Source organism: Pongo abelii, chromosome 1, assembly GCF_028885655.2.
Source record: "Pongo abelii isolate AG06213 chromosome 1, NHGRI_mPonAbe1-v2.0_pri, whole genome shotgun sequence".
Classification (NCBI taxonomy): domain Eukaryota; kingdom Metazoa; phylum Chordata; class Mammalia; order Primates; family Hominidae; genus Pongo; species Pongo abelii.
In genome coordinates this window covers 111,513,247-111,540,780 of record NC_071985.2, presented here as the reverse complement: position 1 = coordinate 111,540,780, position 27,534 = coordinate 111,513,247, and the positions used below count along the sequence as shown (strand labels likewise).

Here is a 27,534-nt window from a genome sequence, read left to right as displayed (position 1 = left end):
AAAAAAAAAAAAAAAAAAAGAATATTAACCCCAGAGGCAACAAAAGAAATTAAATTAGTGGAAGAAAAAATTCAGTCAGTGCAAATAAACGGAATAATAGATCCCTTAGCCCCACTCCAACTTCTGGTTTTTGCTACTGCACGTTCTCCAACAGGCATCATTGTTCAAAATACTGATCTTGTGGCGTGGTCATTCCTTCCTCACAGTACAATTAAGACTTTTACATTGTACTTGGATCAAATAGCTACATTAATTGGTCAGGCAAGATTACAAATCATAAAACTGTGTGGAAATGACCCAGAAAAAATAGTTGTCCCTTTAACCAAGGAACAAGTTAGACAAGCCTTTATCAATTCTGGTGCATGGCAGATTGCTCTTGCTAATTTTGTGGGAATTATTGATAATCATTACCCAAAAACAAAAATCTTCCAGTTTTTAAAATTGACTACTTGGATTTTACCTAAAATTACCGGACATGAACTTTTATTAGAAAATGCTCTGACAGTATTTACTGATGGTTCCAGCAATGGAAAAGCAGCTTACACAGGGCCAAAAGAGCGAGTAATCAAAACTCAGTGTCAATCGGCTCAAAGAGCAGAGTTGGTTGCAGTCATTACAGTGTTACAAGATTTTAATCAACCTATCAATATTGTATCAGATTCTGCGTATATAGTACAGGCTACAAGGGATGTTGAGACAGCTCTAATTAAATATAGCATGCATGATCAGTTAAACCAGTTGTTCAATTTATTACAACAAACTGTAAGAAAAAGAAATTTCCCATTTTATATTACTCATATTCGAGCACACACTACTTTACCAGGGCCTTTAATTAAAGCAAATGAACAAGCTGACTTACTGGTATCATCTGCATTCATAAAAGCACAAGAACTTCATGCTTTGACTCATGTAAATGCAGCAGGATTAAAAAACAAATTTGATGTCACATGGACTCAGGCAAAAGATATCGTACAACATTGCACCCAGTGTCAAGTCCTACACCCGCCCACTCAAGAGGCAGGAGTTAGTCCCAGAGGTCTGTGTCTTCATGCGTTATGGCAAATGGATGTCACGCATGTACCTTCATTTGGAAGATTATCATATATTCATGTAACAGTTGATACTTATTCACATTTCATATGGGCAAACTGCCAGACAGGAGAAAGTACTTCCCATGTTAAAAAACATTTATTATCTTGTTTTGCTGTAATGGGAGTTCCAGAAAAAATTAAAGCTGACAATGGACCAGGATACCGTAGTAAAGCTTTCCAAGTATTCTTAAATCATTGGAAAATTTCACATACAACAGGAATTCCCTATAATTCCCAAGGACAGGCCATAGCTGAAAGAACTGACAGAACACTCAAAACTTTTCATGTGCGTCCATGTGAAGAGACCACCAAACAGGCTTTGTGTGAGCAATAAAGCTTTTAATCACCTGGGTGCAGGCGGGCTGAGTCTGAAAAGAGAGTCAGCGAAGGGAGATGGGGTGGGGCCATTTTATAGGATTTGGGTAGGTAAAGGAAAAAGGGGGGTTGTTCTCTGGCGGGCAGGAGTGGGGGGTCACAAGGTGCTCAGTAGGGGAGCTTTTGAGCCAGGATGAGCCAGGAGAAGGAATTTCACAAAATAATGTCATCAGTTAAGGCAGGAACAGGCCATTTTCATATCATTTGTGGTGGAATGTCATCAGTTAAGGCAGGAACCAGCCATCTGGATGTGTACGTGCAGGTCACAGGGGATGTGATGGCTTAGCTTGCACTCAGAGGCCTGACAAAACTCAATTAGTTAAACAAAAAGAAGAGGAAGACAGTAAGGAGTGTACCACTCCTCAGATGCCACTTAATCTAGCACTCTATACTTTAAATTTTTTAAACATTTATAGAAATCAGACTACTGCTTCTGCAGAACAACATCTTCCTGGTAAAAAGAACAGCCCACACGAAGGAAAACTGATGTGGTGGAAAGACAACAAAAATAAGACATGGGAAATAGGGAAGGTGGTAACGTGGGGGAGAGGTTTTGCTTGTGTTTCACCAGGAGAAAATCAGCTTCCTGTTTGGATACCCACTAGACATTTGAAGTTCTACAATGAACCCATCGGAGATGCAAAGAAAAGCGCCTCCACGGAGATGGAAACACCAGTCGCACGGATGGATAGTCCTACCGAGGTATATGTTAATGATAGTGTATGGGTACGTGGCCCCACAGATGATCATTGCCCTGAAAATCCTGAGGAAGAAGGGATGATAAACATTTCCAATGGGTATCGTTATCCTCCTATTTGCCTAGGGAGAGCACCAGGATGTTTAATGCCTGCAATCCAAAAGTGGTTGGTAGGAGTACCTACTGTCAGTCCCACCAGTAGATTTACTTATCACTTGGTAATTGGAATGTCACTCAGGCCACAGGTAAATTATTTACAAGACTTTTCTTATCAAAGATCATTAAAATTTAGACCTAAAGGGAAACCTTGCCCCAAGGAAGTTCCCAAAGGATCAAAAAACACAGAAGTTTTACTTTGGGAAGAATGTGTGGCCAATAGTGTGGTGATATTACAAAACAATGAATTTGGAACTATCATAGATTGGACACCTCGAGGTCAATTCTACCACAGTTGCACAGGACAAACTCAATCGTGTCCCAGTGCACAGGTTAGTCCAGCTGTCGATGGTGACTTAACAGAAAGTTTAGACAAACATAAGCATAAAAAATGACAGTCTTTCTACCCTTCGGAATGGGGAGAAAAAGGAATCTCTACCCCAAGACCAAAAATAATAAGTCCTGTTTCTGGTCCTGAACATCCAGAATTATGGAGGCTTACTGTGGCCTCATACCGCATCCGAATTTGGTCTGGGAATCAAACTTTAGAAACAAGAGATCGTAAGCCATTTTATACTATCGACTTAAATTCCAGTCTAACAGTTCCTTTACAAAGTTGTAAACTTTGTTAATGATTGGCAAGGCAGGGCGCGGTGGCTCATGCCTGTAATCCCAGCACTTGGGGAGGCCGAGGCGGGTGGATCATGAGGTCAGGAGATCGAGACTATCCTGGCTAACATGGTGAAACCCCGTCTCTACAAAAATACAAAAAAATTAGCCGGGCGTGGTGGCGGAGGCCTGTAGTCCCAGCTACTCGGGAGGCTGAAGCAGGAGAATGGCGTGAGCCCAGGAGGTGGAGCTTGCAGTGAGCCAAGATCGCGCCACTGCACTCCAGCCTGGGTGACAGAGCAAGACTCCCTCTCAACAAACAAACAAACAAAAATTGGCAAAAAAATTCTACAAGATTTTGGAATTCACAATCTGGTATTGATCAAAAATTGGCAAATCAAACTAATGATATTAAACTGTCATTTGGATGGGAGATAGGCTCATGAGCTTAGAACATCGTTTCCAGTTACAGTGTGACTGGAATACGTCAGATTTTTGTATTACACCCCAAGTTTATAATGAGTCTGAGCATCACTGGGACATGGTTAGATGCCACCTACAGGGAAGAGAAGATAATCTCCCTTTAGACATTTCCAAATTAAAAGACCAAATTTTCAAAGCATCAAAAGCCCATTTAAATTTGGTACCAGGAACTGAGGCAATCGCAGGAGTTACTGATGGCCTCGCAATTCTTAACCCTGTCGCTTGGGTTAAGACCATGGGAAGTACTACCATTATAAATTTCATATTAATCCTTGTGTGCCTGTTCTGTCTGTTGTTAGTCTGCAGGTGTACCCAGCAGCTCTGAAGAGACAGCAGCCATGGAGAATGAGCCATGATGACGATGCTGGTTTTGTCACAAAGAAAACGGGGAAATGTGGGGAAAAGAAAGAGAGGTCAGACTGTTACTGTGTCTATGTAGAAAGAAGGAGACATAAGAGACTCCATTTTGGTCTGCACTAAGAAAAATTCTGCCTTGAGATGCTGTTAATCTGTAACCCTACCCCTAACCCTGTGCTCCCTGAAACATGTGCTGTGTCCACTCAAGGTTAAATGGATTAAGGGCTGTGCAGAGTGTGCTTTGTTAAACAAATGCTTGAAGGCAGCATGCTTGTTAAGAATCATCACCACTCCCTAATCTCAAGTACCCAGAGACACAATACACTGCAGAAGGCCGCAGGGACCTCTGCCAAGGAAAGCCAGGTATTGTCCAAGGTTTCTCCCCACGTGATAGTCTGAAATATGGCCTCGTGGGAAGGGAAAGACCTGACCGTCCCCCAGCCCGACACCCTTGACACCCGTAAAGGGTCTGTGCCGAGGAGGATTAGTAAAAGAGGAAGGCCTCTTTGCAGTTGAGATAAGAGGAAGGCATCTGTCTCCTGCTCGTCCCTGGGCAATGGAATGTCTCAGTGTAAAACCCGATTGTATATTCCATCTACTGAGATAAGAGAAAACCCCCTTAGGGCAGGAGGTGGGACATGTGGGCAGCAATGCTGCTCTTTAAGGCACTGAGATGTTTATGTATATGCACGTCAAAAGCACAGCACTTTTTTCTTTAGCTTGTTTATGATGCAGAGATATTTGTTCACATGTTTTCGTGCTGACCCTCTCTCCGCTATTACCCTATTGTCCTGCCACATCCTCCTCTCTGAGAAACGCCCGATAATGATCAATAAATACTAAGGGAACTCAGAGACTGCTGCCGGGGCGGGTCCTCCGTATGCTGAGCGCCGGTTCCCTGGGCTCACTTTTCTTTCTCTATACTTTGTCTCTGTGTCTCTTTCTTTTGTCAAGTCTCTCATTCCACCCGATGAGAAACGGCCACAGGTGTGGAGGGGCAGGCCACCCCTTCATCTATTTAATATGTAAATGATGAAAACATTCATTACATTATTATTTGTTTATTTATGTATTCACTTTGAGACAGAGTCTCACTCTGTCACCTAGTCTGGAGTGCAGTGGTGCAATCTTGGCTCACTGCAACCTCTGCCTCCCGGGTTCAAGCAATTCTCCAGCCTCAGCCTCCTCAGTAGCTGGGATTACAGGCACACATCACCATGCCCGGCTAATTTTTGTATTTTTAGTAGACACGGGGTTTCACCATGTTGGTCAGGCTGGTCTCGAACTCCGGACCTCGTGATCCACCCGCTACTGCTTCCCAAAGTGCTGGGATTACAGGCGTGAGCCACCGTACCTGGCCCATTACGTTATTTTTTAAAAAATCAGTGTGACTCTTTTGACAAATTAGAATGGTTCAAAAATCTTGGTTACGCTGGGCACGGTGGCTCACGCCTGTAATCCCATCACTTTGGGAGCCGGAGGTCAGGAGTTCGAGATCAGCCTGGCCAACATGGTGAAACCCTGTCTCTACTAAAAATACAAAAATTAGCCGGGCATGGTGGCGGGCTCCTGTAATCCCAGCTACTCAGGAGGCTGAGGCAGAAGAATTGCCTGAACCTGGGAGGCAGAGGTTGCAGTGAGCCAAGATCGCGCCACTGCACTCCAGCCTGAGCGACAGAGCGAGTCTCTGTCTGAAAAACAACAACAACAACAACAAAACAAAACAAAAAGACAGAAATTTGGTTTTAGAACCAGACAAATTAAATGGGAGACTTACTTCCAATGAGACCTAGAAATTTCTAAATTTCTAAAATTTCTAAAAGAACTGAGAAAATTGCGCCGGGCGCGGTGGCTCATGCCTGTAATCCCAGCACTTTGGGAGGCCGAGGTGGGCGGATCACGAGGTCAAGAGATGGAGACCATCCTGGCCAACATAGTGAAACCCCTGTCTCTACTAAAAATACAAAAATCAGCCGGGCGCGATGGCAGGCTCCTGTAGTCCCAGCTCTCGGGAGCCTGAGGCAGGAGAATTGCTTGAATCCGGCAGGTGGAGGTTGTAGTGAGCCGAGAGCACACCACTGCACTCCCGCCTGCCAATAGAGCGAGACTCCATCTCAAAAAAAAAAAAAAAAAAAAAAAAAAGAACTAAGAAAATTGCCTCCATTGAGGAAGTAAGCTTAAGGAGGTAAACTGACACGTTTTCTGAATTGAGAAATAGTGAGGAGGCTTTGTCTCTTTCGCCTCCAACTGCTCCTTCTCCTCCTGACCCTGCACCTGCATAGTCTTTCTTATCGGAGCCTTCCTGTCCTGCCTTGCCTCTTCTTCCATCAGCATCACCTGAGGAAAGTCCCCAGGGCTCTGGCTCCTTCCCTGAAACTTCTGTTCTGACAGCCCCTTTCAAGGTAAAACCCAAACCCACAGGAGGAGGGGAGCCTACCATTGTGTACACCGCTTCACCAAAATGTGAATTAAGAATACTATAGCCGGGCGCGGTGGCTCATGCCTGTAACTCTAGCACTTTGGGAGGCCGAGGTGGGCGGATCACAAGGTCAGGGGATGGAGACCATCCTGACTAACACGGTGAAACCCCATCTCTACTAAAAATACAAAAAATTAGCCGGGCCTGGTGGTGGGCGCCTCTAGTCCCAGCTACTCCTAGGAGGCTGAGGCAGGAGAATGGCATTAACCCGGGAGGTGGACTTGCAGACAGCCGAGATCGCGCCACTGTACTCCAGCCTGGGCAACAGAGCAAGACTTCATCTCAATAAATAAATAAATAAATTAATAAATAAATAAAAATAAAAATAAAATCAAATAAAATAAAGGACTTCCCTGATCTAAATTTAAATACATTTCATTCTTCTGTTTCTAAAGCAGGCTCCAAGATCCTGTAGGCTTTGGCAGAAAATTCGACTTAACTGTCGAAACCTTTGAGCCCAAATATTCTGACCTTTATCAATTAATTCACATTCTAGGGAAGAAGGCAAGGCCACTAACTGGTTGCCAAAGGCAAATTGGAAGGATTTTCAAAAAGAGACGGAAGCAGAACATGAAAGGTTCACATTTTAGCCAAATATGTGCATGTTGCCATTCCCCAGGTCCTTCCTAAAAATATAGATTGAAGGATAATTCAGCAATGTACTAAAAAGCCAGACAAATCTGTCTTTGCTTACTTAAAATGGTTTGAGAGCCAGGCGTGGTAGCTCATGCCTGTAATCCCAGCACTTTGGGAGGCTGAAGCGGGTGGATCCCTTGAGGTCAGGAGTTCGAGAGCAGCCTGCCAACCTGGTGAAACCCTAACTCTACTAAAAATACAAAAATTAGCCAGGTGGCTACTCAGGAGGCTGAAGCAAAAGAATCGTTTGAACCCAGGAGGTGGAGGCTACAGTGAGCTGAGATCCTGCCACTGCATGCAATACAGCCTGGGCGACAGAGGAGACTCCGTCTCAAAAAGAAAAAAATTAGCAGGGTAGTAGAAATATAATGCACACCAGAATGATAATCACGAAGACAATCTGTATTCCAGAATAGCAAGGGAACCTATTCTATTAGGGAGCCAACTGAAAATATCAAATCCCAGTTCACACCCCAGGGTGTGGTGTCACATGCCTGTAGTCCCAGCTACTCGGGAGGATTAGTAAGGAGGTTTGCTTGAATTCATGAGGACAAGGCAGAAGTAACCCTGATCATGCCACTGCACTCCAGCCTGGGGGACAGTGAGACCTTGTCTCAAAAAACAAACTAAAAAACAAACAAAAAACCCCACAAAACCAGACAACGGCAACAAATTGTCGCCTCACTCTGAAATGACAGTGGCAAACATCACTTTGCTATTGGAAAATTGAAAGAAAAACACTCCCTCTTGCTGTCAACCTGCCCTCTTGCTCTAACATGTCTGACCCATGGTTTAAAATGCCCAAAAGCTGATGTACTCAATTTCACTTACCTGTTCTGCACCAGCATTTATTTTTGTGTGGAGGAGATCCCCATGCATGGTCCTATAAATGTCTAATGGCATGGAATCATGAACGGCAGTGTCTTTTAGGATATTTGGATATATATGTATATATATATACCTGAAGAAACCCAACATTACATAAATATATGTAAGCAGAATGCTTCATCACAAGGATAAGGACGTGAAAAAAACCAGTTTCTTTTGAAATCCTAAACGTTCTAGTCTGCGAATTAAAAGCCATTATTTGAAGAAGGGTGCCCAGGCTCCAGCCGGTCGTCGAAAGGTTGCTCCGCAATAGAGGCTAAGGACCAGCTTCTTTGGGAGAGAACAGATGAGGGAAGTGGGAGGGAAAAAAGAGAGAGGCAGGCGTCACTTCCCCTGGCTGGCTCGGCAGTGGGTTGGTCGGCTGAGTTGGCGGAGGGTGGGACGGAAGAGCAGACGGGGACTGGGAAAGGCACTGTCGGTGACATCACGGATAGGGCGACTTCTATGTAGATCAGGCAGTGCAGAGGCTGCTGCTTCGCCACATGCTGCTTCCCCACGAAGGAGTTCCCGTGCCGTGGGAGCCGATTCAGGACCGCTGGTGGGACCTGAGAGTCCCAGCTGTGTGTCAGGGCTAGGAGGGCTCGGGGGTGCGCGGGGCAAGGGACCGTGCGTGTAAAGGGGGAGGCGTGTGAGGCTGTGGCGGGGCGGAGGTGCGGGAACTCATACTTACCTGGCAGGGGAGATACCATGATCACGAAGGTGGTTTTCCCAGGGCGAGGCTTATCCATTGCACTCCGGATGTGCTGACCCCTGCGATTTCCCCAAATGTGGGAAACTCGACTGCATAATTTGTGGTAGTGGGGGACTGCGTTCGCGCTTTCCCCTGATCTCTTTCGTGGCTTAAAGAGTAGAGTGTACGTTCAGTGGTGCTCTTCCTTTCTGTTGGTTTGTGTCTCTGGTGGTGCCCTTAAACGTTACTGTTGCAGTCAGGAGGCGGGAAAATAGGAAGTGGCATGTCGCCGTCCTTCTCGCTGGAGAAGTAAGAAGTGTCAGCCATTGTGAGCCTGTTTATCACAAGCTGACTAGCGCGAAGACTGCATAGCTCTTCCTTTTGCCCATAAGGCCGCTTATTGCAGAAATTGATCCATGGTCCTCCAGTCTCTTGGGTTCTCACGCTCTGTGGAAATTTTCGTGTTTTTCTCTAGCCTCCAGAGTCACCTTTTACACAGCGTCTCCTTCTAACCGCAGCCCCGTCAGGAGTATTTGTAGGATTTCTATGCTAGCGGGGAATGTGTTCTCACCTCATAGAGCCAGGTACAAACTACGCAGACGGGGGCTGTTCTTTGGGATGAAAGCAGAGCCTTTGGGGCTCTTAGTGTCCCCGTTCGTTTGCAGACATAACACGCTTACTTTGTGGAGTGGAACGGCTCTCCCGGAGCCCAGGTGCCCTAACGCAATTCATCCAGGCCCGCAGGTCAGAACCGCAGTCTCACCTGTCTTGGCCGAAATGCGCTGCGATCCTCCCTGAAATATAAGGCGGGAACTTTTATGAGGAGACGGGTCCAGTTACCCTACTATCTCCTGCCGTTTACATATCTAGTCTTTCTTCAGACTTTATTTAAGCGACAGCTTCTTGTTTGATGTCTCGCTTCTACATCCTACATCCACTGTCAGGCAACTTTCTAGATAGCACCCCGACCCATCCTTCCCACTCCCAAGCAGCCCTTTCCTATTTCTGGCGCCAGTGTCCTCCCACGTCCCTCTTTCTTCAAGCCCCCGCTTATCGCCTTCATGGACAGAAAATACTCAGCTCTCTCTCAACCTGCGGTTTGCACCTGACATGCGTCAGTACCCTGGCAAATTCCTTAATACCCCTTCTCAAATGGCACTGTAAATTCATCTCTTTTTAACTCCCAGAAGTATCTAATTGGTTTTGTCCCTGCACTACATGAATAGTAGTATTTCAGTACAGAAGAAAACCCCAGGCCTAGCGATGGCGGTTCTCGGCATTTTGCCAGCCTCTCCCAGGGTGCGCTTTCTGACCTCACCTACTTCTGATCAACTGAGGTCAGGAATTCGAGACCAGCCTGACCAACATTGCGAAACCCCGTCCGTACTAAAAATACAAAAAAAAAAAAAAAAAAAAAATTGCCCAGCGTGGTGGTATATGTCAGTATGTCTGTAATCCCAACTACTCAGGAGGCTGAGGCAGGAGAATCGCTTGAACCCAGGAGGCAGAAGTTGCAGTGAGCTGAGATCCTGCCACTGCATGCAATACAGCCTGGGCAACAGAGTGAGGCTCTGTCTCAAAAAAAAAAAAAAAAGAAAGAAAGAAAAAGAAAAGAAAAAAGAAAAAAAAAATAGCAGGTTAGTAGAAATATAATGCACACGAGAATGGTAAGCATGAAGACAATCTGTATTCCAGAATAGCAAGGGAACCTATTCCATTAGGGAGCCAACTGAAAACATCAAATCCCAGTTCACACCCCAGGGTGTGGTGTCACGTGCCTGTAGTCCCAGCTACTCCGGAGGATTAGTAAGGAGGTTTGCTTGAATTCATGAGGTCAAGGCAGAAGTAACCCTGATCATGCCACTGCACTCCAGCCTGGGGGACAGTGAGACCTTGTCTCAAAAACAAACAAACAGAAAACCCCACAAAACCAAACAACAACAACAATTTGTCACCTCACTCTGAAATGACAGTGGCAAACATCACTTTGCTATTGGAAAATTGAAAGAAAAACACTCCCTCTTGCTATCAACCTGCCCTCTTGCTCTAACATGTCTGACCCATGGTTTAAAATGCCCAAAAGCTGATGTACTCCCCATGCATGGTCGTATAAATGTCTAATGGCATGGAATGATGAAGGGCAGTGTCTTTAAGATATTTGGAGATATATATATATATATATATATATGTGTGTGTATATATATGTATATATGTATATATGTGTATATATATGTATATATATGTGTATATATGTATATATATGTATACATATATATACACATATATCTGAAGAAACCCAACTTTGGGCGAGTTCCCTCAAACTTTTCACTAGGCATGACCACTGCTCTATTTTGGATAGTGATTCAGTGGGGGCAAAACCTGAGAATTATCTGCCTGGCTATCAAGAAGATAGCTCCTTGCATTTTTGGGGGGAGAACACTTTTGCTTCAAGGGAGTGTTTCTTCCCAGGATTAAAAATCTTTCTGTAACCTCAGGAAACACTGCTGATGAAAACCAGGCATGGTGGCTCTGGCCTGTAATCCCAGTGACTCGGGGGCTGAGGCAGGAGGATCACTTAAGCCCAGGAGTTGGAGGCTGCAGTGAGCTATGATGGCGCCACTGCTCTCCAGCCTGGGCCACAGAGACAGACACTGTCTCTGAAAGAAAAAGAAAAAAGAAAGAAAAACATTGCTGACGAAACTGCGGCCTCTTTTGCAGCTCAATAAAAAGCTATTTATTCACTGGCTAAGGTTGTACTAGATAATCACATCACTTTAGATGATATATTTAGCTGAGCAGGGAGATGTATGTGTGGCGGCAAATACCTTTTGTTGCGTATACATAAATATTTCCCATGCAGTAGAACCTTCTCTAGAAAAAAAATTAGAAAAGAAGCCACTTGGCTACAAGAAATCACTAAAGAAGAAATGGGATTTGATGTTTTCCCTGATGTTTTCAGTTGGCTGCCTAATGGAATAGGTTCCCTTACTGTTTCAGGATATAGATTCTCTTTGTGATTATCATTCTTGTGTGCATTATATCTCCACTAGTCAAATTATTAATGTTATGTATTTCTCATTGTTTTACTTCTTTTGAGAAACTAAATTCATGGTACTCCGAAGACTAGAGATGATTCAACAAGTGACAGCAACTATAGAATTGGCCGAGATCTCTCTGTCTTCCCCCCCCACCCCCACCCCCATTCTGTAATGCCAATTCAGCTTCTGGGTACTGTTAAAAGTTCCTCAGTGAGAAGGCTCCTTTCCTCCCCTGCCCCCAGTGTGGGACAGGACTATCTGGGAATGAGCCTTTCTGGCAAGGAGGGATACAGCTTTTGATCAACAATGCTTTCAAGAAAGACTTTTTATCTGGCCGGGCGCAGTGGCTCACACCTGTAATCCCAGCACTTTGGCAGGCAGAGGCGGGCGGATCACAAGGTCAGGAGATCGAGAGCATCCTGGCTAACACAGTGAAACCCCGCCTCTACTAAAAATACAAAAAATTAGCCGGGTGTGGTGGCGGGCGCCTGTAGTCCCAGCTACTCGGGAAGCTGAGGCAGGAGAATGGCGTGAACCCGGGAGGCGGAGCTTGCAGTGAGCCGAGATTGCGCCACTGCACTCCAGCCTGGGCGACAGAGCGAGACTCCGTCTCAAAAAAAAAAAAAAAAAAAAAAAAGACTTTTTATCTAAAGGGAGAAGGAGGAAAGAAGAGAACTTCTATGAGGAGTGTGAGCCTTTCCAAATTCTCAGGCCCAGAGAGGCATTACATTGAGACAGCAACCACATTCTGCTTCCTTTTTGTACAATACTGTATTTGAAAAACAAAAAAACAAACCTACAAGACTCATGAAATTGGACAACTTTCTTTATAACACTACTACTGGTAAAACCAGCAAGGATGGCTGGTTTGCAGTCATCTGAGCAGCCTCTCTAGTTTCATAGATATGATTTCTCTCTGATATTGAAAGGCTTCCAATTTTAAGCAAAATGCTACTTCACAAAGATAAACAGCTTTGAAAGGAAACGGTTTTCTTTGTAATCCTAAACGTTCTAGTCTGCGAATTAAAAGCCACTATTTGAAGACCCGCGCACAGCTTCCAGCTGGCCGCCAGAAGGGTCCTCCGCAGGACACAGGTTAAGTAGTCGCTTCTTTGGGGGATACTAGATGCGGGGTCTGGGCGCACCTCCGGAAAGGACAAGGGCGGGAGGGAGAGGTGGAACAGCAGACGTCACTTCCTCCGCCGGCTCCCGCAGCGGGTTGGTAGGCTGAGAGGCGGAGGGTGGGGCGGAAGAGCAGAAGGAGACTGGGAAAGGCACTGTCGGTGACATCACCGATAAGGCGTTTCTATGTAGATGAGGCAGCGCAGGGGCTGCTGCTTCGCCACGAAGGATTTCCCGCGCTGTAGGAGCAAGTCCAGGACCGCTGGCTGGACATGAGAGTCCCAGCTGTGTGTTAGGGCTAGGAGGGCTCGGGGTGGTTGGGGATTGGCTGGAGTGGTGCTCGGGGCAAGTGACTGTGCGTTTAAAGGATGAGGGGTATGCAGCTGTGGCGGGGCGGAGATATGTGGGATCTTACTTACTTAGCAGGGCAAATGCTATGGTTACTAAAGTGGCTTATTCTAAACGTGACTCTCACCTATTTCATTCCAAGTATGCTGTTCTGTCATTTCCTCTAACGTGGGAAGCTCAGCTGCATAATTTGTAGCAATGAAGCAGAAGTTACAATGAAAAGACAAGTTTTCCTGTACCTGGCGGACCCCCAAGGCCTGCAGTGGATGGAGCCTAGCAGATCCTTGACAATACTATCTGATAAAGCTACATCCCTGACAGTGCTTTCCAGCGACTTTGTCAACACGGTCTGCCCCCAGCAAGTATAAGAGGAAAAACAACAAATGCCTTTACCGCCTCCTCTTTCCCCCTTGCCACTTCTCATTATTCAAGTTTTGTAAAGTTCCTGATTTCCCTTCAGTGCAGCTGCAAGGTTACCAGCTATGCTTGCGTTGCAAGACCTGTCACAGTTTGATTAACTGCCTTCTTTCTGCTTCTGTAAGCCCTCTTGCCTGCCCCGCGAGTTTCGCACCATCAGATTCCTGCTGCACCGTTCAAACTAGCCAACCCCCTTTCAGAAGTGTGTATAAAAGTCAAGCCCTGTCTTTCTTCGGGGCTCACGCTAGGCCTGAGTGCACTCAATAAAATCCTTCTGTTCCACCCATTGGTCTCTTTGTTCTCCTGATTCCGGCAACAGTAGTAGGGGACTGCGTTCGTGCTTTCCCCTGGTCTTTCATGATATGAATAATAGACAGCATTTTTTTTTCACCTATAGTTGCAGGCTTGGTCTCTGATTGTATGGTGTGGTCAGCTGTTTTTGTTTTTGTGAGACCTTATTTTCTTGTTTACTGTCCTGGGACAGATGTCTGTAGTCACTTGTTTCCTCAGGAGGCAAATTTCAGTCTCTGTGGGGGAGGTCTGTCATGTTAGCTGTGGTGGTACTTGGCGGGCAGAGCTCAGGGATCTAGGCTTCTCTGCTTTGTAGATTGCTCAATGGTCCCCAAGGCCTACTGGCTTTTAACACCACTTGAAAACCTTAGTGTTTTTCCATTGTCCCCGGAGTCACCTCTTACAGAGCCTCTTTTTTTTTGTTTGTATTTTTCCCTGAGACAGAGTCTCACTGTATCTGGTGGGATCTTGGTTCAAGCGATCCTCCCACCTCAGCCTCTGGAGTAGCACATGCACGAGCCATCGCAGCCAGCTAATTTCTGTTCTTGTTTTGTTGTTGTTGTTGTTGTTGTTTTGTTCTTTTAAGAGTTGAAGTTTCGCCATGTTGCCCAGGTTGGTCTCCAATTCCTGGACTCAAGTGATCCACCCTGCCTTGGCCTTCTAAACTGCTGGGATTACAGGTATGATCCATCACACCTGGCTAGCCCCTGCTTTTCCCTATAGCATTCATGGGAGTTTGTAGGATTTCTGTGCTGGGGGGAACATGTACTCAGCTCATAGAACCAAGTAGAAATTGTACTTGGAACTGGTGCCGTTGGGTTGTAGACATAACACGCTTGCTCTTTGTATGGAAAGGGCTTTGCCAGTGCCCTGGTGCCCCTGCACAGGGCATCGAGGCCTGCAGGTCAGAATGGCAGTCTCACATATCTGTTCATGTAATACGCAGCAATTCTCCCTGGAATATAAGATGGGAGGTCTTGTGAGGTTCCTACAAGTAAGAAGACAAATTTCCCTGAAGTTTGTATTGACAACTTTAAAAATTAATAATAACAGCCCAACCTCCTGGATGGCAAATGTCCTTTACATTGACAGACCGCAACTGCCCTGCTTGCCTCAGCTCCTCCGTGCAGATGCAGCCCCTGATTCCCTCCACACAGGTCATTTCCTCTCTGCTTTATCCAAAAGAGGGAGACAGCGGTTCTGCAGGAACCGCTGGGCCTGCAGGCCTTTGCTAGGAGCAAAGTAGGGGGAAATGGTCGCTGGAGCTGGGACCTGGGTACTGGGCCAGGTTGCCCTGCAGGAGGGGAAGTACTCAGGGCTAGAGGGGGCCAAGCACCAAGACCTCAGCATCCTCAACCTCCAAAAGGACTCAGAGAGATGCAGAAACCGAAACAAGGTTCTTCTTTCAAGGAAGACCCCAGGGCTCTGAACCAAAATCCAGATTTTTCCCCATCTGCAGCTTAATTCCACCTTAGTTGGTGCAACTTCATCCTTCCCCTATGCTCAGGACAAAAAACAGTTCTTCTATAGCCTGGTCATTCTCTGATCCCATACATCCTATTGGTCAGAAAATTATGTTTTTTCTTTGGTTAACTGCAGACTTTGGTCTGCACAATCTTTTTCTTTCTTGGTCTGAAAACCACCCCACAGTCCCATATGTAGCTTTTTTGGATAAACCTAGAAATGGACCCTTCTGGTCTTACAGCTTGAAACTTAATATTTGTTGGCCGGGTGCGGTGGCTCACGCCTGTAATCCCAGCACTTTGGGAGGCCGAGGCGGGTGGATCACGAGGGCAGGAGATCAAGACCATCCTGGCTAACACGGTGAAACCCCATCTCTACTAAAAATACAAAAAAGTAGCTGGGCATGGTGGTGGGCACCTCTAGTCCCAGCTGCTCGGGAGGCTGAGGCAGAAGAATGGCATGAACCTGGGAGGCGGAGGTTGCAGTGAGCCGAGATTGCACCAGTGCCCAGTGCACTCCAGCCTAGGTGACAGAGCAAGACTCTGTCTCAAAAAAAAAAAAAAAAAAAGAAACTTAATATTTGTTTTATCTGAGTTCCTTCCTGAGGAAATGATCTTCAGGCCTGTCAAAAAAGCTATCCAAGAACAGAAATTCATCCAGAAAATGAGATGCTGGGACCCCCCATTCATCATGATTGCTTCCTTGCTCCTCCCTAGCTCCTGTTTTCTTACTCATTGTTACATTTCTTCCCTGCCATCTAAACCTTTGGTTTTGGTTGGTCAGGGAGATGGATTTGAGACTGAGTTCTCATCTCCCCCACTGCAGCACCCTGTTAAAGTGCCTTCTTTGGCGATACTCGTCTCGGTGATTGGCTTTCTGTGCGGCAACCAGCAGGAATCCCAGATCTCTGAATTTTGGCAAAGGAGTCTCCTGATAAAGGCGGGATGGATTCTACTGACCAACATCAAAACGTTCAGACATTTGAAAGCCTTAATCTCAGCGTCGGGGTTTGGGCCGCCCTTGAGCCTTTTCCTTGGGCCTATCCATTAAAATCAGCGGGCCGAGCCTGTCTTCAAGGTCCTGGGGTAGGGTCAGGTCCTCCCGACTCTTCTTGACGCTTCTCCCGCCGGGTCGGCAGCCGCCCTCCCCTTCCCTGTGACCTGCAGAGAAGCTTCAGGGGGTGTTTATTCAATTTGCTAGGAGCCCACGAGGCACAGGCACACGGTGACTCTGGTTTCCACTGCACCCACCGCCCTCCTTGGTGCTCTCGCTCTCTCTGGCAGGCAGTAACGTTCTGGGTGAGCATGGGTGCTGAAGACACTCAGGCAGGGGGGGTAGGGAAGGGCACCAGCCTCTTAGGTCCTGCGCAGTGGGGATCCAAAAAAGGTCTTGAAGAAACAGAAAGGGAGCGTTGGGAGTAGATCAAAGGGAAAGAAAGAAATCCTAGGAGATTTCCTATCTGAAGGCACCATGAAGAGAAAGTCCGCCTCCTCTGGGCCGGGTCCTCCCGTCGCAGGTGAACCAAGTTCCGGTCTCCATTGGAGACCAAAGCAGATAACTTTGCCCTGACTCCTAGTTAGGAAGCCATGCTTTGTCCTCCCCTGTTTAGCGCTTGATCCTGTAGCACTTGATTGTCTCTCCCGGGCTTTCTATGGATTCCAGGGATGCAACTGAGAACTTTGTTTTTAATGCAGTTTTACTTGAAGTAAGAGTATTTTAGGCCGGGCAAGGTGGCTCACGCCTGTAATCCCAACGCTTTGGGAGGCCGAGGTGGGCAGATTACTTGAGGTCAGGAGTTTGAGACCAGCCTGGCCAACACGGTGAAACTCCGTCTCTACTAAAAATACGAAAAATAGCCGGCTGTGTTGGCGCAGGCCTGTAGTCCCAGCTACTCGCGAGGCTGAGGCAGGAGAATCCTGTGAACTTGGGAAGTGGAAGTTGCAGTGCGCTGATCTCAAAAAAAAAAAAAAAAGTATTTTAGAATCTTTTGGCAAAGGAAATGAATTCTGACAGGTTTTGCACTTAAGACATTCAGATGTGAGGAAAACATGAAAACCACTATGCTAGGGAAAGCAAATGCTGTTGAGAATATCTCACAAACACAAATTACACATCAGCAGGTAGGTTTGACCCTCAGGTTCGGCACATTTTACTTTAAATGCACTGTTGGTGGAACTTAGGATGAATCTAGGACAGTCACGATGTATATATGTATGTGTGTATATGTGTATATATATATACACACATATATACACACATATACACACATACACATATGTGTATATACACACATACACATATGTGTATATATGTGTATATGTGTCTATATACACACATATACACATACACGTGTATATGTGTGTATATTAACACACATACACGTGTATATGTGTGTATATTAACACACATACACGTGTATATGTGTGTATGTGTGTATATATACACGTATACACATATGTGTATATATGATATGTGTGTATATATACACATATGAGCATATATATGTGTGTGTATATATATACATATATACACATATATACATATATACACACATATATATACATATATATGTGTGTGTGTGTATATATATATATATATATGCGAGAGACAGAGAGACCGGGTCTTGCTGTCTTGGCCACGCTGGTCTCCAGCTCTGGGCCTCAAGCGATCCTCCTGTCTCCCCTTCCCAAAGTGCTGGGACTACAGGTGTGCACCACCTTGTCCAGCCCATTTTAATGTTTTTAATTTAAATATGCATTCCAAACATTATATGACAAGTACAAGAAGCCCGCTTTATGCCAGTTTTAGAAAAACAAAGTGGCAACATCCTAAAGTACTGAAAGAAATAGCTTCTTTTCCGAAAAAACACCAAATGGCGGATGACGCCGGTGCAGCGGGGGGGCCCGGAGGCCCTGGTGGCCCTGGGATGGGGAACCGCGGTGGCTTCCGCGGAGGTTTCGGCAGTGGCATCCGGGGCCGGGGTCGCGGCCGGGGACGGGGCCGGGGCCGAGGCCGCGGAGCTCGCGGAGGCAAGGCCGAGGATAAGGAGTGGATGCCCGTCACCAAGTTGGGCCGCTTGGTCAAGGACATGAAGATCAAGTCTCTGGAGGAGATCTATCTCTTCTCTCTGCCCATTAAGGAATCAGAGATCATTGACTTCTTCCTGGGGGCCTCTCTCAAGGATGAGGTTTTGAAGATTATGCCAGTGCAGAAGCAGACCCGTGCCGGCCAGCGCACCAGGTTCAAGGCGTTTGTTGCTATCGGGGACTACAATGGCCACGTCGGTCTGGGTGTTAAGTGCTCCAAGGAGGTGGCCACCGCCATCCGTGGGGCCATCATCCTGGCCAAGCTCTCCATTGTCCCCGTGCGCAGAGGCTACTGGGTGAACAAGATCGGCAAGCCCCACACCGTCCCTTGCAAGGTGACAGGCCGCTGCGGCTCTGTGCTGGTGCGCCTCATCCCTGCACCCAGGGGCACTGGCATCGTCTCCGCACCTGTGCCTAAGAAGCTGCTCATGATGGCTGGTATCGACGACTGCTACACCTCAGCCCGGGGCTGCACTGCCACCCTGGGTAACTTCGCCAAGGCCACCTTTGATGCCATTTCTAAGACCTACAGCTACCTGACCCCTGACCTCTGGAAGGAGACTGTATTTACCAAGTCTCCCTATCAGGAATTCACTGACCACCTCGTCAAGACCCACACCAGAGTCTCTGTGCAGCGGACTCAGGCTCCAGCTGTGGCTACAACATAGGATTTTCATACAAGAAAAAATAAAGTGAATTAAGTGTGGAAAAAAAAAAAAAAAGAAATAAAGTTTTCCTAGAATTCTATGCCAAAATGAAAAATCTTTCAAGAATATGACTGAAATAAGGACATTTAAAGACATACAAAAAAAAATGAAAGAATTCAGCAACCCACACTACAAGAACTGCAAAAGGAGTCCTCCAGAACTAAGGATAAGGATACCAGACAGAAAACTGGATCTACACAAAGAAATGAAGACTGCTGGAAATCGGTATGTACATAGTTAAATATACATGTTCTTCTTATTTGAATCTTTTAAAATAATTTGACCAATTAAACAAAAGCAATAATAATGGATTGTGGGGTTTATAACATGTCTAAAACCAAATTACATGACAACACTAGCATAATGGCCAGAAGGGGAGGTGGAATGTCACTAGATGGCACTGATAAAGATGTATTCTGGCGACCCTAAAGCCATCACTGAAAAAGCAAAAGCAGGGAAAGAAGTCGGGGAGCGGCAGACAAGAAGAAAGAAAGAGTTACAGCTAATAAGCCAAAAAAGGAAAGAAAATGGAATGATATAAAAACCATGTAATCACTATGCTGGAGCAACTGCTCTCCAGGCCTCTACCCTATAGAAATACACTAGTGGCCAATGAGAAGTGTACCAGAATTATGACTGCAGCATTGTTGGTAATCATAAAATAATAGAGCCAATGTACTTTCAAAGATATATGAAAAGGGTTTTATTTATTTAACAAACACTAACAATTGTACAAACAAGGGAAGCAAGTCCTTTGGCCAAAAGGAACACAGAGGGTCATGATGATGCTACTTCTCCAGGGATTTCAGGGTTCCCAGATGCCCAGTTTTCTGTCTAGTTCTTCTGGAAGATGTTATTCTTGGGGAGTTATAGGTCCTCGCGTTTGGAGCTCTTTCATGTTCTCTCTGAATTTTCCCCTCAGTTCCTCCACATTCTGCTTCAACAACAACAACAACAACAAACAATTCTCACCTCCAGAAGATCTAGCCTGTGCCTCTGCACCAGCCTTTCAGGAGGTCTGGATGTCTGTTCCACCGCTCCCCGGCTTCTTTCCCTGCTTTTGCTTTTCCCTTCCCTCCTGCCCTCCTGCCCTCCCGTCCTCCCGCCCCACGACCCTACCACTGCCCAGCTGAGCCCCCGCGGCTCCACCGCGCAGAAGGTGCACTGGAGGCCCTGCCCGTTGCCCTCCCCGGGGGATGCCTAGAAATCAACGTGAATAAACGCTTTGAAAAAAGACCTTCCCCATGGAAAAATCTCATGATTTCTATTCTTGGGATTCTTCAAGGGACTAAAAGCTAAAGGCGACGATGGCTCCGGGAGGTCGAGGCTGCAGTGAACCGTGTTTGCACCACTGCACTCCAGCCTGGGCGACCTAGCGAGACCCTGTCTCAAAAACAAACAAACAAAAACAAAAAACAAATCAAAACTTCCCCATGGTAAAATACTTCATGATTTCCATTTTCGGGGCTCTTCAAAGGACTGAAAGCTGAAAGTGACGATGGATTAATTCAACAAGTCCTAGTCGTGCGCGCTGGTGAGTGCCAGACCCTGCTCCCCGCGAGGGGACCCATGAGCCACCCTCACCACCATCCCTGCCCTGGTGGAGCCCCCGTGCGGGACACAGGATCCGAAGATGGCAGCGGAAGTTGCGCAGCGGCCTCAAAAGTGACTGGGCAGGGTGGGCACAGGCTGCCTCACTGGGTCAAGGCGGCACAAAGAACCATCCCGGGAGCCCACCGGGCGTTCAGCTTCCCTTGGGCCCCCAGGAGGCTCAGGTCCGGGTCTGGGCCGGGCGTTTCCGGGGGATTCTGATGCAGGTGAGGGGCAAGGTCGTCCTGGTTCCAGAATCTCCCAACCTGCGCGTCTCCAATGAGACCAACACGATTCACCGCTCTCATCGCTCCAGTTTTCCAAGGCCTTTCACAGTTGTACTGCCTGGTGGGCTCTGAGGATGGGAGGACTGGGGAGTGTTTGGTCAGTGCACCCTTCCTATAGCGCCCAGAAGAAGGTACACTACGTGTCTCTGTGGCACAATCGGTTAGCGCGTTCGGCTGTTAATCTAAAGGTTGGTGGTTAGAGCCCACTGAGGGACGCCTGCTCCAGATTTTTTTTTTTTTTTTTTCTTCTGAGACAGAGTCTTGCTCTGTCGCCAGGCTCGAGTGCAGTGGCGCGATCTCGGCTCACTGCAACCTCCGCCTCCCGGGTTCAAGCGATTCCCCTGCCTCAGCCTCCGGAGTAGCTGAGAATACAGGCGCGTGACACCCCGCCCGGCTAATGTTTTGTATTTTAGTAGAGACGGAGGCTTCACCTTATTGGCCAGGATGGTCTCGTGATCCGCCCGCCTTGGCCTCCCAAAGTGCTGGGATTACAGGTGTGAGCCACTGCGCCCGGCCCGGCCGCCTGCTCCAGCTTTTAAAGCGTTCATGCATGATCAATCACTAGATAAACGGGGGAGATTATATCTTCCCAGAGTCCTAAGCCACTAGGGTTGTGTCTCTGTGGCACAATCAGTTGTCGCATCCAAAAGGCCTAGCTAACTTTTGTATTTTTTGTAGAGGAAGGGTTTCATTATGTTGCCCATGCTGGTCCCCAAACTCCTGGGCTCAGGCACCTCCGAGGTCTCCCAGAGTGCTAGGATTACAGGCATGAACCACTGCACAGGGCCTTATATAGTGCTTCTAATTTCAGCACATTTAGCAAACTTACCTTCTGTGGGAAAGGTACCAAATCACATTCCAATTTATTTCTCAACTCTAATAACATCCCTTTCTTCATTTACTTGCTGACACAACAAATTTTCTCCCCTCCCCTACTTTTTGTTTTGAGACTAGGTGTCACTCTGTCGCCCAAGATGGAGTGCAGTGGCATGATCTCAGCTCACTGCAAACTCACCGCCCCTGCCACCCCGGCACTAGCGATCCTCCAGAATAGCTGGAACTACAGGTGTGCACCATCAAATCCAACTTTTTTTTTTTTTTTTTTTTTAGAGATAGGGTCTTACTATGTTGCTCAGGTTACCCCCAGGAGCTCCAACTTCTGGGCTCAAGAGATTTGCCTGTCTTGCCCTCCCAAAGTGCTGGGATTTCAGGTGTGAACCACTGCACCTGGCCTAACAAACTTTGTATACATGTGCCCATGATATTCTTTTCTTTCCTTTTTTTTTTTTGAGACACAATCTTGCTCTGTCGCCCAGGCTGGAGTGCAGTGGAGTGATCTCAGCTTACAAGCCTGCACCACCACGCCCGGTTAATTTTTGTATTTTTAGTACAGACAAGGTTTCATCATGTTGGCCAGGCTGGTCTCAAACTCCTGACCAGCCTCCCAACATGCTGGTATTACAGTCATGAGCCACCACCCCAGGCCATGTGCCAATGATATTCTAATAAGGGGACAAATGCCTTTCTGGCTTAAGTAAGGAGGAGGTAAAACAGAAGGACATGGTGGACATTACACACAGATATTCAGTTGCATAGGATGGACAGCTAAACTTCTACGACATTTTATTTTGTTTTTTGAGACAGGGTCTTGTTCTGTTGCCCAGGTTGCAGTGCAATGGCACGATCATAGTTCACTGTAGCCTCAGCCTCCTGGGCTCAAGTGATCCTCCTGGCTCAGTCTCCCAAAGTGCTGGGATTACCAGCCTGAACCACTGCACCTGGCTGAGATATTTTAAAGTCCTCCAACATCTGTAATTGTTTCTTTTTTATTTTATTTTATATATATAATAAATATATACATATTATTAAGATAATAAATACATACAATTATATATTATGTATAATAAAATATAGTATATATTTTATTATATATATTTATTAAGAAATATGTATTTTTTAGAGACGAGGTCTCACTATGTTGCCCAGGCTGGTCTTGAACTCCTGAGCTCAAGTGCTACTCTCATCTTGGCCTCCCAGAGTGCTGGGATTATATGTGTGAGCCACCGTGCCTGGCCCTGTTTCTTTTTCAAATTTAATTTATTTATTTAGAGACATGGTCTTACTCTGTCACCCAGGCTGGAGTGCAGTGGTGTAATCACGGGTCACTGCAGCCTCAACCTCCCCGGGCTCAGCTGATCTTTCCACCTCAGCCTCCTGAGTAGCTGGGACTACTAGCATACACCACCATGCCTGGCTAAATTTTGTATTTTTTGTACAGAGTTTCATCATGTTGCCCAGGCTGCCCTCCAACTTGTGAGCTCAAGAGATCCACCCACTTCAGCCTCCCAAAATGTTGATATTACAGGCATGAACCACTGTGCCCAGCCTGTAATTGTTTCCTGTGGTGACCAATTCACATTGGTCCGGTGAAGACAGGTCATAGTGACCTCTTTGATAGCTTTCTGCCAAGTTGCTTATCCAAAGAGAGCAAAATCACAATGGTCCCAGTCATGTTTTTTCTCCTCCCCTTTCCTCTTTTCTTTATAAATCTTGATTTTACTTTTATTTGATGAACACAATCTAATGCCAGTTTCCCTTCTATATTAATGGAGAATGAGCATGCAGACAAGTGTCTCTGTATTATTAGCCTTGACTGATTTCTTTCAGAGGCTATGTCCATAAAAATTAATCCATCTGACACCCATCATTGGAGCCAACAGAATCCTGCACCTAACAGGCCCCTGGTGCAGACCTGGATCCTTAGAGATATTGGCTCTTGTTCCCTTGGTTCTTGTTTTCATGAGCAGAAATTGAGCTGTTTTGCTTTTATATACTAAGTATGGTCATTGAGCAAGTCCTTCCTTTCTTTGTCTCCCTCTCTCTCTTTCTTGCATGATTGTCTTCTGCCATCAGTGGCATCAGTGTGGTTTTCTGGTTTTGATGTTATGAAGTGAATTTCTGGGGACAATCTCCGTTAGGTGGTGCTTGACAAGGATCCAGTCCCTGTTTGGTGATACATGACAGCTGATCTGGTCTGTGAGTCTCTTTTGATTGTCTATTCATTGTCCTGAGGATAATGGTATTTCCTGATATTTGAGACTGCAGCAATGAGAAGTTGCTCATATCTTGTCTTTCCAATGTTTGGTAACAATTTTTGGGGCCCAATAGCTCTCAATATCTGCAAGAGTGGCATCTCTATTATAAAGATGATCTTACTACTCAATGCCCCCCCGACCCCGCCACCGAACTTCATTCCATAGGAGCTCTTGGCTTTAAGAAATTACTATACCTAAAAGAAATCTTAGTACAGAAATGAAACTAAGTCTGTGGCATGAAAGGAGCAGTTTTCTTTGATTCATACACTCAGGTTTCTACCAGCTAAAAAACTCTAACCAGCTGAAATATATGTCCTTTAAGAATTAAGTTTAAATCACACTACAGAAAGGAGAAAAGAGATTTATATGATCACAAATAAGCAATGGAGTCAGCAACATAAGCACTTCTCACAACTATACAAATCAAAATTTTTTTTGCTTAAGACAGAGTCGTGCTCTGTCACCAAGGCTGGAGTGCTGTGGCACGGTCTTGGCTCACTGCAGCCTTGGCCTCCTGGGTTCAAGCCATTCTTGTGCATCAGCCTCCTGAGTTGCTGGGATTACAGGGATGCAACACCATGCCTGGCTAATTTTTGTACTTTTAGTAGAGATGGGGTTTCACCATGTTGGCCAGGCTGGCCTCGAACTCCTGAACTCAAGTGATCTGCCCACCTTGGCCTCCCAAAGTGCTACGATTACATGCATAAGCCACTGCTCCTGGCCACAAATCAAATTTAATAATCTCCAGAAAATTAAGGAAGTTCAGCTCTTAATGAAAATGGATAAAAAGAAATGATTTACTCACTTTTATATGCTCCAGAAAGAGAATGCCCTGCCAGACTCAAAAGGGTATCCCACAATCACTCAGATTTTCAGCAATGAGGGTTTTCCAAGGATCTAATGATGTTCATTTTTTCAGTTTGTTTCCCTTACTGATAAGCATTGTTAATAGATACCATTGCATCTGTTTTCACCTTAAATGATGTTACTTAATGCAATTATTTGCTTTTGAATGCCCCCTAGATTGGTGGAAATAAATTTTCTAATTTATAAATTTTTTTCTTATGAAACCAATTGGCATACTCTTCCAGTGGAGTGAATAGATAAATTAAGTCTCTAAAGCTTTAAAGAGATTACTGCCCCAATTATCTTAAGGACAGTAATAATTACATATATAAAATTAAAATATGAAAATTAAGCAGGGTGTGGTGCTCACATCTGTAATCTTAGCAGTTTAGGCAGCTGAGGAGAGAAGAAGGATTGAAGCCAGGAGTTCGATATCAGCCTGGGAAACATGGTGAGACCCCTGTCTCTACAAATTTTAAAAAATGAGCTAATTTTAAAAAACTAGCCAGCACAGTGGCTCACATCTGTAGTCCCAGCTGCTTGGGAGGCTGAGGCAGGAGGATCACTTGAGCCCAGGAGATCCAGGCTGCAGTGAACTATGATTGTACCACCGCACTCCAGCCTGGGTGACAGAGTAAGACCTCAACTCAAAATAAAATAAAATAAAGAATAATTTATGGGCTTTTTTTTTTTCCTGCAATGCCAGGCTGGTTGACTCACACCTGTAATCCCAGAAAATCAGGAGGCTGAGGTGGGAGGATTGCTTTAGGCAAGGAGTTGGAGACCAGCCTGGGCAACAGGGCAAGATGCCATCTCTAAAAAATTAGAAGGCGGGCTGAGCTGGGAGGACTGCCTAAGCCCAGAGTTCCAGGCTGGTCTGCTGTGGTTGCATCAGTGCACTCTTACCTGGATGACAGAACAAGACACTATTACATTTTTTTCCTACTTATGCTTTAAATGTGATGTTTCATTAGGGAAAATTTTTCTTGTTGAATTTGTAACATGAAAAACGAATAGATTTAGCTGTAGATTAAATTAATGGTCTTGGCTGGGCATGGTGGCTCACACCTGTAATCCCAGCACTTTGGGAGGCTGAGGCGGGTGGATCATCTGAGGTCAGGAGTTCGAGACCAGCCCGGCCAACATGGTGAAACCCCATCTCTACTAAAATTCAAAAATTAGCCAGGCATGGTGCTTAGCGCCTGTAATCCCAGCTACTCGGGAGGCTGAGGCATGAGAATTGATCCCTGAGGGTGGAGGTTGCAGTGAGCAGAGATCATGCAACTTCACTTTAGCATGGGTGGCACAGTGAGCTTGTGTCTCCAAAAAAAAAAAAAAAAAAAAAAAAAAGAGAGAAAAGAAAAGAACTTTTTCATGTGAGGAAAATGAGTACTTTCAACTTAGGATGCCCAGAGCTAGGCATTAAAATGAGACAGCAACCACATCCTACTTCCTGCTTTCTAAATTTTTTTAAGTTTAAAAAAATTTTTTTTATTGTATTGAGGTGGAGTCTCACTCTGTTGCCCAGGCTGGAGTGCAGTGGCAGGATCTTGGCCCACTGCAACCTCCTCCAGCCAGGTTTAAGTGATTCTCCTGCCACAGCCTCCCGAGTCGCTGGGACTAACGTCGTGAACCATCGCGCCCGCTTTTTTTTTTTTGTATTTTTAGTAGAGATGGGGTTTCGTCATGTTGCCAGGCTGGTCTCAAACTCCTAACCTCAGGTGATCCGCCCACCTTGGCCTCCCAAAGTGTTGGAATTATAGGCGTGAGCCACCACCACTGGCCACTTCCCCACTTTTGAGCTATGTATGCATCCACTGAAACTGCTTGCTATTGCCACAGTTAGCTATAAAGTAACCTAGACATGCTGCACTGGACACCATCTCTCTCACTCCCTGTAGCTGAACAATGTATAGCTAATCAATGTTATTTCTGTAAACCACTGGGAGTTCCTGACAAGCAACTTTCTACCAGCCAACTCCCTGACCCCCTTTTTGGTTTTTACAAACCTGCTTGTAACAAAGGCCAAATAGAACCGATATCCAATATTGTTTGGGTCTGAGCCTTCCGGGCAACTACACTCACGTTGGCTCAAACAAACTCTTTAAATCATATTTTGTGCTTAAGCCCCTTCCTTCTATGTCAATGTTTTTGGCCCTGGGAGCATGATTCAGAGTGACTCACCTCTGACCATCTGACTGTCCTCTCAAAGGCCTCCAGGGTGGCTAGATAGTAGTAAGAATTTTGTTGGTGATATAAGTTTGCAGTCCAGGAAGTGACAGTCTCCGGTGTGTGTCTTTGAAGAGGTACTTTCTCTTCAGAGAGAGAGAGAGAGAGGGCAGGTTGGTTTTTGTGCCTCACAGGGTGTGTATCACACAATGAAGTTATACATATTCAGCAGGTTTGGAGAAACACCATTTCTGAGGAGTATTGAGCTCATGTGCAATGGGTAAACATATATGTAACATGCACCCCATCTTCACAGATGGGGAAGGGATTTTAGCATTGAAATAAGGCAGAAATTGGCTCTTTATGTCAAAAGGTGAACTACTGGACACGAAGTCAGTTTGTGTGCAGTCCCTGTAACATGGCTGAAACTGGCTTGAGGTCTGCAGTTGCTTATCAGGAAAGAATGGAAGGGCACTCCTCTGTCCCATCAGAGGTCTAGTGATCTGGGTTGTAAATCCAGTTGAGAAGCACTGGGAAGATTTTGACAATTTGCTTGCTAGCTCCTATTGTTGAGGAGTTTAGCAAGAGTGTGGTTTTTCCTGTAGTCATAGGAATTCAGGAAGTTGCATGCCA

The 27,534-nt window shown here is 45.8% G+C and overlaps 2 protein-coding genes, 1 long non-coding RNA gene and 1 other non-coding gene across 4 annotated transcripts in view; 3 read left to right on the top strand and 1 right to left on the bottom strand.

Moving 5' to 3' along the window:
• Positions 1 to 27,534, bottom strand: part of LOC100447686 (neuroblastoma breakpoint family member 12) — a 2,265,351-nt gene that overhangs the window by 651,625 nt on the left and 1,586,192 nt on the right.
• LOC112131516 (U1 spliceosomal RNA) lies at positions 8,434 to 8,597 on the top strand. Its single transcript, XR_002913570.1, has one exon. It is a non-coding gene; the product is annotated as a U1 spliceosomal RNA (small nuclear RNA).
• LOC129058946 (uncharacterized) lies at positions 11,891 to 13,650 on the top strand. Its single transcript, XR_008524434.2, has 2 exons — positions 11,891 to 12,888; positions 13,092 to 13,650. It is a non-coding gene; the product is annotated as an uncharacterized LOC129058946 (long non-coding RNA).
• On the top strand, positions 17,982 to 18,911 carry LOC100462006 (small ribosomal subunit protein uS5-like). The gene has a single exon (XM_054553638.2). The coding sequence runs from the start codon at positions 17,994 to 17,996 to the stop codon at positions 18,873 to 18,875; it is 882 nt and encodes a 293-aa protein (XP_054409613.1). The 5' UTR covers positions 17,982 to 17,993; the 3' UTR covers positions 18,876 to 18,911.